Source organism: Poecilia reticulata, chromosome 18, assembly GCF_904066995.2.
Source record: "Poecilia reticulata chromosome 18, P_reticulata-male-v2, whole genome shotgun sequence".
Lineage (NCBI taxonomy): Eukaryota > Metazoa > Chordata > Actinopteri > Cyprinodontiformes > Poeciliidae > Poecilia > Poecilia reticulata.
In genome coordinates, this window is record NC_088847.1 from 18,378,929 (window position 1) to 18,392,402 (window position 13,474).

Below are 13,474 nucleotides of genomic sequence, written 5' to 3' on the forward strand. Positions count from 1 at the left end.
CGCAGTGTGAACTTTGCGTTAATCCAAGAAATGAAAATGAATCCAGCTTGGGAGAGCGAGCCGGCCACATGTGATGCAACACGAATGAGTCATGCAGACATTGCTGAGCTCTGATTCAAAAAGTGAAGGTTGACGGGAACTCGCAGTTACAGCTGCTGCACGGTGAAAAGGAGGCGCAGCAGGACGCGGAGGGAGAGTTTACCCCGCTTTTATACATCAACCAGACGCCACGCTCTTTGAAAAGATAAAAAAAGAAAAGAAACAGGTTACTGGATGTGTTTAGCTGATTTTTATTTTATTTTTTTTTCCCTCTGAGGATGGTGGGAAGACTCGGCACAAAGTTGTTTACCGTTGCACTCCCACTGTGCGGCCACATGGGACTCCTCGCCACATCTCGGATACGAATCCGACCGCACGTCTAATTGCACCACTCCGCATCACTTATGTCCAACAAGAAACTCACACGGGGCCGTTTACCCTCAGGTGCAGCACGCGAGACGTCGTAAGCCGTAGTCGCACTCAGACATTTGCGGCTTTATCGAGAAAGTCTGAGCTTTAAAGCTAGATTCAGTTACTGCCACCTCGCTTCAGTCGTAACGCTGGGATTTGCCCTCCTCTGGGGAAGGGGGGAGGTACCGAGGTGTCCACAGACATCAGCTCTAGACAAACACACACCCAACGTGTACAAACAAAAGGGCCATAAAAATGTCACCGCCGATCACATCACGGCGGCCCGGTTGTTCTGAGATAAACTAAATGCCTCTCTTTTGGATGTTTCCCCAGATACCGCATGTACAGAAAGAGTCAGACCACTGGCTTCCCGTCCCTTATCACCATTTTCTCAGCTCCAAACTATCTAGACGTCTACAACAACAAAGGTAGGTTGAGCGACGCTGTCACTTCTGAAGGCTTTGAAACTTCAGGACCAAAATAGGACTTGCTTGTTTAAGAATGTCCCTTGAAAATAGTTTTGCGTAATGGATGATTTCTCTTGTTTTGGACTAAAATTATACATCAGAATATATCACATTATCATCTGCCTAGAATTGCTTCTCATGTTGTCTCATTACTAACGTTTTAAAAGCTTCATAAAGAAACCACAATCTGAACAGGGGGATATTTTTGTGAAATATCATCGAAACGTTTGTGTTAATAGATTTAATTTGTTGAAAATAGCTATTTATGTTTTTAGTTAGTTGCTACAAGTTTAAGATTAAGCTAATCTTCAGTATTTGATGTAATTTGACAGCCTTTCAGCTGTAACTGCTTGTTCCATATTCCCTAATGAAACATTTGCTTCCTTTAAGGAGTTTGTGGAATTGATTCACTTAATTTTTTTTATTAATTGTTGTTTTTTCAGTTTTAAACAATCCAAAGTAATGAGTTAAATATTTGATTTTTGTTTATATGTAATGCTTTTTAACATTTCGAGCATCATATTCAGACTCTTTGTGATCTTACTGAAAATAAATCGCATCATGGTATGATAACAAATTTCTCTGGACGATAAATTGTCCCAGAAATTATAGCGATAAACGATATTATACTATTGTCATTTTGAGACTATTTTGAACTAACATCACAATGATTTTGGCATATTACTGCAAGTATATCCTCTTAAAGATAAAAAAATCTCATTTCTAAAGAACATTTAACATTGAAAAACATTTTAAATATCAAAAATAAATAAACAAAACACAAAAACAAAGATAATTAAAACAGATTAGGAAGTGTCTATAACCAAAATTGCCTTTAAAAAAATATTAATTATTTGGCTTAGACCGGGAAAACAGGCTAAAGAAGAAGGTAGTTACAGCTAATTACTTTCTAAAATGTCGGTTTTCCAACGACGTTAAAGGGAATCATCTCTTTATTTTATTGTTATCCAAATGGAAATGATCGCTCTCATTTTAATTTGTCATGAGATTAATTGATTTATTGCTTATTGTGAAGAGGCTTAATCATATCCATCGCCCACATTATCATAGTGTTATAAATTAGCTTTGTTCCCGTTGCACATTCTGGTGCCTTATAAGCTGTGCTTCTGCCTCCAGCATCAAACTGGGTTGGCTTTGTGCTGCACCGGCCCCCCACCCTCCCATGCGCCCTCCAGAACAGACAGTATCTGCTCTTGCTGGACGGGGGCGGATAGAGGGTGGGGTGGACTATGGGATGGATGCGGCGTTGGGCCAAGCACAGGAAATAGAAATGGGAAGGAAAGAGTGATGGGGCTGGTGCATGCAGTTTCGCAATCTATCTTGTGATGAAATGCCATAACGCTGCAGTGTGGCTGCTGCGACGACCCAACACACAGGAGCCGCCAGGGGTTTTCCTTCCTATGTTTTCCCCTTTCTTTTCTCCTGCCCTGTTTTGCAGGTGTGCAGTCTTTAATGTGAGCCTTCTCTCCATTTTGTTTTTCTATTTATTTTTCCCCCACATGTTGCCTCCTTTGCAGTGCCATAAAGACAGAAATAGCGCAGCTGTCAGGGTCGTTGTTTATTCTTAGGAAACATTTTTGTTCCGTCCCACCTAATCTTCCTATGGCTCGCAGTCAACACAATACAAACAAACACACTTGTGACAGGCTTGTATTGGTTGTAGTTTTGGCCAGCTAACCACTTGGAAAAATCCTTTGCATCCTTTGAGCACCGTTTGGAGAAGTTAAAATATCTCATTTTGGCTGCCAACTGGACTACAGTGATTATCAGACGGGGTTGCTGTTTGTGTTTGGTTCTCACTGCTTACTTTTGAAAAGCAAATGTTACCTATTTTTCTTATCTTTTGATACCTGTCAAAATTTTATTTTTGGCTGTCTCATAATGACTAGTTTTTGGCTTCCTGTTGTTACCAATGTAATTATTTGTTTCATCTGTCTGTTTGCTTGACTTGATCATTTTGATATGTTTTTCTCTCTCTGCTAGCTCATTGTTTGTCCTATTTTCACCAAGTAAGCAGGAGCTGCAGCATCTAATGTGTTGTTTAAATCTGTTAGTAAGTGCATGTTTTCAGTCTCTTCTAACATTTATTGCTTAAACATGCTTCGCTATTGGAGATTTTTAAATCTATCACCTGGAAATGTCCATAAAGTGATAGAAGGCCAACTTTGTAATTGTCTTGATGTGTTTCTGAAGGTTCAGGTCTGAATCCATCACCGCACCGATCATTAGTTTATAACTGTAATAATTGAGGCTCTTGATCGTTCCCTTTTTAGGTTCAAAGTTGATAAGTTCAGTTTAGGTTCTCTTCAGCTGGAGAAAGTTATTGATTTGTTAAAGCTCTGAGTAGATGCTCAGAGCTTTAAGGGGTTCAGTGTCATTTGGCGACATTATGATGTAGAACTGTCCATCATCTGCGTAGCTATGATGGCTAATCTTGTTTGTAATAATCTGAGCTAGCAGGAACATGCAGATATTAAATACAAAAAGTCCAGGATTGAACCTTTGGGTACCCCGCATGTTGACCCAGACTTTAGAGCTTACAGAGGCTTTTTGGGGGTAGGGCTCAAAAATAGATTTTTGGGTTGCAACTTTATTCATGTACACCACACTCAACTATTTGAACATAATCCTCATTTTTTTAAACAAGATGGAGCATTTTAAATTTATTTTCCATCAATTCAAACCTGCAAATGTGTAAGCCTACCTAATAATTTTCTGTAATTTGCATAAGTAATTGATTTATTATTTTCTTAGTCAAGGCACTAAACTGGCTCAAGCCCAGGCCCTTTAATCTTCTAAATCCGGCCCTGCCTCATGTGATTTTTTTCTTTTTTTGTCACTCTGATAAAACGTTACCTATTGACACTAAGATGGCAGCCTGATGCCTCTAAATCACTTCACGTTGCCGTTCAGGTCGGCTTTCTATGACGACCCCACCTACAGTGAGGTGGCACTTAATTGAGAAACAGCACAAATCGTGTATCCAGATGCACTTTATTTATAAAGCATATTTTAAAAAAACTGTTCATCCAAAGAGCAGCACTAAAACGGGTCAAACCAAGACAGGAATTATAACTAAATGGAATGAAAAACAATAAAAGCAGAACAAAACGTACTACAAAGACAATTAGTGTGTGAGAAACACTCTCGCACTGTGTCAAAAGCCACTGAAAATGAGTGTTTTTAAGAGACATTTAAAAACAGCAAGAGAAGAAGCCTGTCTAATATTTAATGTCATCTTGTTCTGTTGTTTTATAGCCACAGCTGAAGAGGTCTGATTTCCTCTGAGCTTCAGTTTAGGTTTAGGTGCAACCAACAAAAAACAGTCGGCTAATCTTTGGGCATATCTGTATGTCTCTGACTTTGAAGCAAGTCAGAGACATACAGAGCAACAAGACCATTAATGCATTTAAAATAACAAAGAAACAGATTTTTAAATCACAAATCGAAGGGTTACAAATCTTAAGTTTGTGTCTAATATTAAGGCCTTAAAATGCCTTAAATCAATTTTAAATGTAAGTTGGTCTTACATTTCTTGACAGATCTACTAATATCTCTGTATAATGGATGTTATTTTTCTTGAGGACCTTTTTGTCTGGCAGAAGTTTGAGTCGCACTGGTTGAGGCTATTGGTAACTACTGTACCCTGCTACGCTAGCTAGCTAGCTTTCTTGTGTCTGTCATGTAAGTGTAAGTTTATTGCCAGTTGGTTGGAAAAAGTTTGTATGTTTCTGTGGGGATATACATCTTAAACTTCATTCACATTGGTTCTATAAAAAGGTCTTAAAAAGTCTTAGTTGGCGAAACCTGAAGAAACCCTGAGTCGTGTAGAGCCAAGAACGTGCTAACAAGAACATGCTAACTGGATAGATAAACTACTTGCACTTGATTTTATTTAAGCGTATTGGGGTGAAGAGAGGGTAAATACAAATGCACACCATGTTTTTTAGTTGTTTTTTTATTTAATTTGAAAGCTTTTGTCATTTTCTTGCAATTATGCACAACTTTGTGTTGGTCTAGCTCATTTAATCTCAATGAAATAGGTAGATTATTCAATATGTGTAAGATACAGTTTATGCGGGAGATCTGAAAATAGATTTCCAAGCATTAACCACCTAAGTTCTCACGTATTCCCGCTCAGCTAACAAATACACAGTTACCAGTCCTGCTGATGCTCCTCCAGTCAGTCATGTAGGTGGTCTTCATCGGTAGAACCCAAACCGGCATCATGAATCGCACCGCTCTCCGCTTCGTCCACCCAGCTACGCCCCTGTGATTGATGGCCAGCCGAGTGGGCGCATAAATCTTAACGGCGAAGGAGGGAGGCATCAGCAGCTCCCATCAATCCTGCGCCGGCGGGGGGGGGGATGAGGAATCGACCAATGAGACGTCTCCACGTGGGAGGAAAATAATGTAGCGAAAAAAATCCGCCTCCGCTCAAAGTGGGGGAAGCAGGAGTAAATGGAAGTTGTAGCTGAGGCAGAATAATCAGACGAGTGAATGATCAGAAGGATGTGACTCTCTGAAGAAGCCACCTGTTGCTTCTTCTCCCTGAAACATGGAGCTTTTAAATGAATCTGTGGAGTGTTTAGGTGTTGACCGGCTGTCCGTCAGCGGCCCGCTCGGTCAGGCAGAGCCTTGTAAGATTCTGTTTTAAATGGGAAAAATGGATTCGGAGATGTGACAGTTTTCCGAGTTTCTTCCTTCTCAGTTTGAGTCCTGAAGGCTGTGCAGTGTAGGAGGAGAAAGGTCGACAGGTTGAAGGAAATCAACAATGCCTTTCGGACTCTTTTCATGTTTGGTAAAGAGATGGCAGCGGGATTGATGGAGTGGAAATTTACATGAAGGGGGAAAAAAATGAAAGGATGCCAGCGCTGAGACGACAGGTATCGGTTTATGCTTCCATTTCCTCGCTGCGTGCGGCGAAACGGAACGGGATGATCGGCCTCCGGCTCCTGCCGCTGGAATACAGAGCAGGCCGGAAGCTCGAGGCGACGAGGCTGCGGGGAATTCATCCCTCCCCTCTCACATCGAAGTGCCAGGAAGAGAAGAAGAATATCCCCTGCCTGCAGATGCCCGTCCATCTGTTAATGCTCCATCCCGATCTGGGCGTCTCTTTCGGTTTGCTGTAAACAAAACTTTTCACGTTCAGTCCACCAAGACTAATGAGCAAAAGATGCTGGATTTGCACCAATACATCACCAGTTAGACAAGTATTAAATAAATCCATTTAAATTCTGGTTTCTATCTCGTTGGATGCATTCATTAGTGGGATCAACACTTGAGTTGGGAGTTGCTTTTATATTGTCGCAATCTTCCGCATCAACACTTAGTTGCTGCGGTGATTCTGTGTCCTGGTTGCTAATTTTAATTCATACATCCTTTGAAATTAACTAAAACATTAAAAGAAACATGCAGTGGTTTACAAAAACATTGACATCCATTCAGTTTTTACTGATTTTTGTTACACTACAAGCACAAACTTAAAAGTATTTTTCCTGGATATCTGCTATTATTTAGACAAAGAGTAGGGTAAAAAGAAACTGTGACCTTCATGCAAAGGTTGTGGCAGAGAAATGACACTAGTATGAAGATCCATGGAGCTAAATACATGCCAAAGATGGAAAAAAACAGAGTTAAAGGTCATAACTCGACTCAATGCTGGAATGGAGGGTTACCTTCCAACAGGACAAGAACCTCCAACATACAGCCAGAGCTTCAGTTGAGTGGTTTAGGTCAAGGGTTATGATCGCCAATCCCCAGGGGCCGGTAACATGAAACTTTCAGTTGTGTTTCTGGGTAAACACACCTGGATCAAATGGCTGAATTACCTCTTTAGTTTGGAGTCGAGTTCTCTAGAGTCTTGCTAGTGATGTAATATCTGCAGCAAGACTTGAAAATTCATGGGTTCATAGTCGCTCTTACACAAACTGATTTCACTCACCAACATCCAGATGTCAGATGGGAAATCTCGTGAAACGTCTTGAGATTAAACAGGAAGAACCAATTGCTATAGTTTGTGGACTATTTAAAAAAAAAAACAAAAAAAACAGAAGTCTCCAAAATTCGCCGGATTTTTTGATGCGCCACGCCATCTCGCTTTCTGATTGACTGCACAAACATTGAACGGGCTGTAATTTGAGATCAGAGCGGTCCTGATGTTCTTCCAAGCAGACTGGATCTTTCATAGCACACGACACACTGCAGGAACATCTCCTTAGATCATCTTTAGAGCTGTTTTAGGAGATAAGACTATCAAATTGGTGTCAGGTAGAGACAAAACCTCTGAAACATTGGTTTCAATTCCAACCCTGGTCCTCAGGAACCAAGTCCTGCATGTTTCAGGTGTTTCCTTGCTGATTAACAGGTTGCTGCATCCCTCAATGGCATGCAGAGGAGGTCATGCAGTCATTTGAACAGCGATCCCTGAGGACCACTGCGCTGAAAAGCCTGGAGCTACAATTGTAGCAGCAGGTGCTAATACTATTCACCCAAATAAGACAGATGATAAATTATTTCAACATTTTCAGCCAAATCATACATACTCTGTTGGTTATAATGTGAAATCCCAATGAATTGCATTCCAGTTTTGTGGATTTAATGGGATAACATGTGAGGGGTGTGAAAACATTCGAGAGGCACTGCTTACACAGCGCGATTTGAAAAAGAAACCATCCAAAGGCTCGACTCTGTTCAAATCCAGTGCAAACGAGCGATGAGAGGTGCAGTAAGTCCCTCCCATCCACGTATTTCTCCGCTTCTGTGAGCCGAGATCTAAACGTAACCAACCCAGAAGGCCTGGATGGCCGCCTTTGAATACTAACCAAGTGAAACTTTACACTGCAGGCAATGCAGACAGATATGCAGGCAGCATTTAGTGCTGGGGAAAGACGGTGGGAATCTCCCTATGGTACCCAAACAGATTTAACAGTCCTCGTTACCAGGGAAACCGGCTGGAGGCACTCCCTGTTGAATAATTGATGAGCGGGTGTCGCCTTACGATCTCCCGTCTCTCTGAGCTTGTAGCTTGTAGCGGGTCTGAGCCTCAGTCTGAGCCTGAATGTGCTGCCGGAGCAGGAGAGACCTCTAGTGGCTGAAATGTGGAGTTGCAGAGATCAACAAAGCTGTTCTGGAAAGAGGAATGAAGTCGTTTTCTGATAATAAAATGAAGCTCCTGAACAGTATCCTTTGTTCCTTTGGATGGCCGACAGCAGGGGGAGCTGACCTTCCTTGTTTTCCTCCATCTGGACTTTGACGGCAACATTCAGTCAAGTCGATGTTTGTGCGGCAAGTGATGTTTATGCAATGTCTGCCCACGTGTGCAGCTGCCTTCACCGCCTACCCAAAGCTCCGGCTGAGGGACGCATGTCAACTTTTCGACGGATTCTGTTGGTGTTTCTGATAGACCTTTAGGTTTGTTGTTGAAGAGAGAGAAGTCACCGCTGTAATGCTCTGATTGTGGCGTCTAAACACAATCACACAAACCCCATAGTGGTCTGTCCTGATTTGTGTTGCACCTGAGATAATAAAATAGTTTTGAACCAATCTTAATTTCTCTTTCTGTTTCTCAGGAATCAGACATTGTTCTTATTTTTTTAGAGGTTGACTTTGTGATATTTTTCCAAGCTTCAGAAGGTTTTCTATGTTTGCTTTAAACTTAAGACAGTCTGTACCTGCTTATCCATGCAGGGACGCAGTGGTGGTTGGTGCTTATTTTTAGTAGTCATTGGACAAAAGTCGTTGGTTCATCACAGGGCAGAACAAGAGAAGAAGAAGTCCTTCGACCTTTTTGTTTAGGCACTAAGGATCGTCATGTCCTTATGTGAAATCAGTTTCCTTCGTAGGATTGCTGGATTGAACCCAAGTTACGAAGAGTCCGTCCATCCTTTCTGGACGGGTCTCTCCTTTGAGATGTCTGCAGAACGAGCGAGAGAGTTTAGTTGGAGATCGGGGTATGTGGGTTTTTCCACCTGGACCTGTTACTTCCACAAGCAGAAGACAACAGATTGATGACAGACGCATTGAACCTGTAAAACTACGAAAACTGCATCTCAAGATAACTTTGATGGAACCAAAATGATATTTCTATCAATCAAACTGTGCTGTCTTTGGTTTAATTTAAAGATCCAGGTAAAAAATAGGAACTAAGTACATCTGTGTAACGTCTAAGATTAGTTTTTTGTGCCAAGTCTACTATGTCAACACAACACTCTGTATTCATCATTGGAGTTTAGGTAAGATAATTTTATTTATATAGCACATTTTCAGCGGCAAGACGGTTCAAAGTGCTTTACATGAATTAGAAGGAAAAACAAACGAAACTAAAAGAAAGACAAACAGGTAAAGCACAAAACTAAATATTGGTTCCATGTTTCGTAGGAATAAGATTAAGTAGTCAATAATTTATGAACGAATTGGGTTTTCTCTGGATCTCCAGTTTGTTCTGGATTAGTGAGGCATAAAACTAAAAATGTTGGCTCCAGTTGTTCTGGGTTGAGTTCTAGATTTGTATGAAGCGAAACGTCTGCTCTCCATGTTTGATTCTTGTTCCGGGTAGCTAAGTTTACGACCTTTTTGTGTACGTCTGATCAAATCTTAGCTCAGAATTGAGTCATTTCCACAGCAAACATATTCCTGGAACCGAAAGAAGGCTGGATTGACGAAGGGCTAAAAGCTACAACGCAGTCCGTCTGGTTGGAAGCTTCAAGACAGGAGGGATGACTCAGGAGTTTTGCACGGCTTTGTAGCTCTGCGTTTCATCTTGTTGTTTGCTTCTAAAACCGAGCCGAAGCAAGAAAGTCCCCTCACGGTGACCTGGCCACACGGTGTCGGCTTTCCCCAGTCTGGCCTTGTGCGTTGGAGAAGCCGGAGCTTCTATATACAGATCAGATATATTTATGTTTGGCAGCTCTCGTGTCTGCGCCTCGCATACGCCAAGCGCTTATCATCTGAAACAAATAAAATTCTGGCTTGTGAAGGGAAAACAACTAGCTAGTGAGAAATGTTCTGATGCTTTGCGTGACACACCCTTGTTGTGACCTTCAAGCTGCACCACACCCACCCGAGTCCATCCTGTTGCATGATTAATGCAACATCTTGAATAATTTAAAGTCGCGGTGTGGATTATTCTTAATCGTGTTGACAGGAGAAGCAGTTGTTTTTAATGCTTCTCAGTGTTAAATGTGGAGGTAGTGGCCTTGTTATAGTTTAGAGGGGAAAATATGATGACAGCAAAGTGAGGACCCTCCCATTCGATGTTTTAAATAATAGATAACACAACACACTGAGATTTCACGAGCATTTAAGAAAACTTTAACTTGTAGAAAAGGTTTAAACTGTTAAAAACTTGGATTTTTAGTGTTTTATTTATGGGGAAAAAATACTTATTCCTCTCCATTGTATCGCGATAAGAGTTTTTATTTATCGTTGTCATGATACATTTCAGTTATTGATGTTAAATAAAAAATGAAAAAAAAAAAAAAAAGATGACGGCATGATCGGAAATGTTATTTTTGCTATTTTCTCCACAGCTTTTTCAAGAAAAGCATCAATAAATATCAATAATTTCAAAATATGATTAAATGCACTTACTGTTTGCATTTCAGTGATATAAAGCACAATTTTGTAAGTGAGAAGACTTTTTGAGATGAATATTTTTCAAGAACAGTGTTTGTATTTGACGCTATGAGTCCTGTGCCACCCAGTTATCACCCTGCAAAGCTATTACCTAACGGACAAGTAATAGTAATACATACGTTTTTGTATTGATATATTTATCATTATCACAATAGTACCACAAAATATTGCGACAAAATTAGCCTTTTTGTCAGATTGCCACCATAAATAATGTATTGTATTGTGATTTTATGTGATAAACCAGCACAAAGCACAGCTGCCTTCACTGTAATATCCTGAAATAAAGAAAATCCAGTACAAACAATTGTTTGTCCACTTTCTGACTAGATAGATTCAAGCTTTCGATGCAGTTTTATACCCTAATCTTGCTTTAAAATTATGGTTATAACTTAAAATCTGTAAAAAGGTCAGTATGTTTGCTCTGGCTCCTAATGCTCACATATTAATGACAGAAAAGCTGCCGTCTCACTCAGTTCTGCACAGTAATATCTGGCGAAACCCACTGAGACTCGGCTTGTTATTCAGTTTTTTAACAGCAAGGGGTTTTTTGTTTTTTTTTTTAAAGATGACAGCAGTCCCTCCTACTGGGTCAGGCAGGTTAAACAATAAACAATAAGCAGCGGACTGCTGTAATCCTGATTCTTGGACTGTTTTCTAACCTCTTTTTTTTCACACCCCAGAGTGTGATTTTTGCACCTAAATTATTTCTGCTGTCAAGTGAGAGATTGACAAAGATGGTGTGAAACGATTGGCGTTTTTATTAATTCTTTTTACTTATTTATTCCTATTTTTGTGCGGTAGTCTATCATGTAACTCTAATATCATTATTAGAGGTTGACTGACAGAAATCTTGAGCTGCACCCAGACTCGCCTTTGAATGATGGACTTGGATGCTTCGCAGTTGGACGCTTAGTCTGCCAAATAAATGTCTGTGGTGCCTTGACTGTTTTCTAATTGAACATAAAGACTTGTAGCTGCTGAATATCCTTCACAACTTGAGAATAATTAATTGAGCCTCTTGGGAAAATTTTAAAGGAACTAATGAGCTGAAAAATGCGCCGTTTTAATTTCTTGTCTTGTTTCATGTTATTTCTGCTGAGGATTTCATGATGGTTTTTGTCGTTTCCGTCCACAGCGGCTGTGCTGAAGTACGAGAACAACGTGATGAACATCAGACAGTTCAACTGCTCACCTCATCCCTACTGGCTGCCCAACTTCATGGACGTTTTCACCTGGTCTCTGCCGTTTGTCGGGGAGAAAGGCGAGTGCTGCAGGCGCAACATGTTAAAGGGAGTTTATTTAAATTTCCAATGGAAATGCAGCGGAGGCTCTGCCAGTTTGCATGAAGCAAAAAGCTGATTGATTAATAACTTTCTGTTATTCTTTAGATGAACAATAAAACCAGAGTTTACATACAGATCGATTACTGTCTCTTTAAATGATGAGGGAAAGCCCAGGTTGTGATGTCACTGCTTTGGAGGATTCTGGTTGGTCAGCTGACACATTTGAGTTAATTGCCAAGATATCAGGAAGAGAGTTATGCAGCTGCACAAGTCTGGTTCTCCCTGGGAAATGTCCAACTATTTCATTGTCCAGGAAGGAGACGGGTTCTGTGTCCCAGAGGTGAAAATGTTTTGGTCCAAAATCAAATCAGATCCAGAACAAAAGACCTTGACTGAAGCTGGTGAAACAGTCATAAAGCACAGCGAACATAAAAAAAAACAGACTGCAGTTTGCAAATGAAGACATGTCCTGTTATCTGATGAAACTAAAGTGGAACCGTTTGTCCAAAATGTCATTTGGAGGACGTTTGTTTCATCCTGTGATGTTGATCTGACATCCACTTTTTTTTCCTTTTGTGGATAATACTGATCATTTTTGAGTCACTGAAGAAATTCAAAATGCAGTTATCTACATTTGCCAGCAGGTGGCCTAACCCGCCTTAAGAATCACAAATAAATGATTATACTCAAAAGTTTTTCTTCTACAATAAAATCTTCACTGTCAAGTGAGAGATTGACAGTAACTGACAAAGGGTCAGTTACTGTATATAAATGTGGAAACTTCAGGAACTAACACAAAAAATATCTAATTGCATTCTGTAATTTTGTTTGCTTTTGCCATTAAGTTTAAATGTGACATTTACATTTTCACGAGTCTGTGTTTACCTTTCCTTGTTTTCAAAGGCATTTCTTACATTATAATATTGTAAGAAATGCATTATTATAATGCATTTCTTATAATGATGCATTATTATAAGAAATGCATTAACATCCAGCTACTACAGGATGTTTGCATATCCTGTAGTAGCTGTAATAAATTAAATGAGAAACATTTAAAAAAATACATGTATTGTCCTCCCAGGTTACTTTGTTTACAGCAAATGAAATTGAAATTCTTGGTTGTGTGAAAACTACTTTTTCAGGACTGAATTAATACAATAAAGCTTTTGGCAGTCGGCCAATAAGCATCTGTTCTTTATGCACAAAAATCTAGCTGTGAGGTCTCCTCGTAAATGCAAATATGCAACGATTTAAAGAGAATTTTGGGTTAATTAATAAAAAATACTTTGTGTTGCAGCTTGTTTGTGCATACAGGATCTGACTCTCCTCCTGCTGAAGTCAACCAAGCCTAAATAAACAGTTTTAGGTTTGACCCTCTTTGTTCTCCTCTGTAATCAAAACCTCTTGTTCTTCTTTTCTTCAGTGACTGAGATGCTTGTGAACGTGTTGAGCATTTGTTCCAACGACGAGCTGACGACTGACGAAGAGCTAGACGGTGAGTGCCGCTGCAGTTTCGCTTCAGCTCCACTAGAGGGAGACATTCTGCCACTCATCTGTTGTCTCAAACCTTCAACTTCCTCCTCAGGTTTAGGTCCAGAGAACCTCTGTCTTCAAAAT

The 13,474-nt window shown here is 40.2% G+C and overlaps 1 protein-coding gene across 5 annotated transcripts in view; it reads left to right on the forward strand.

Moving 5' to 3' along the window:
* Positions 1 to 13,474, forward strand: part of LOC103480722 (protein phosphatase 3 catalytic subunit alpha) — a 94,623-nt gene that overhangs the window by 66,800 nt on the left and 14,349 nt on the right. For all 5 annotated transcript variants that reach the window (XM_081599583.1, XM_081599579.1, XM_081599581.1 and 2 more), the window contains exons 8-10: positions 784 to 878; positions 11,710 to 11,835; positions 13,281 to 13,352. In XM_081599583.1, the coding sequence (XP_081455709.1) occupies positions 784 to 878; positions 11,710 to 11,835; positions 13,281 to 13,352 (293 nt within the window). The remainder of the gene's footprint in view (positions 1 to 783; positions 879 to 11,709; positions 11,836 to 13,280; positions 13,353 to 13,474) is intronic.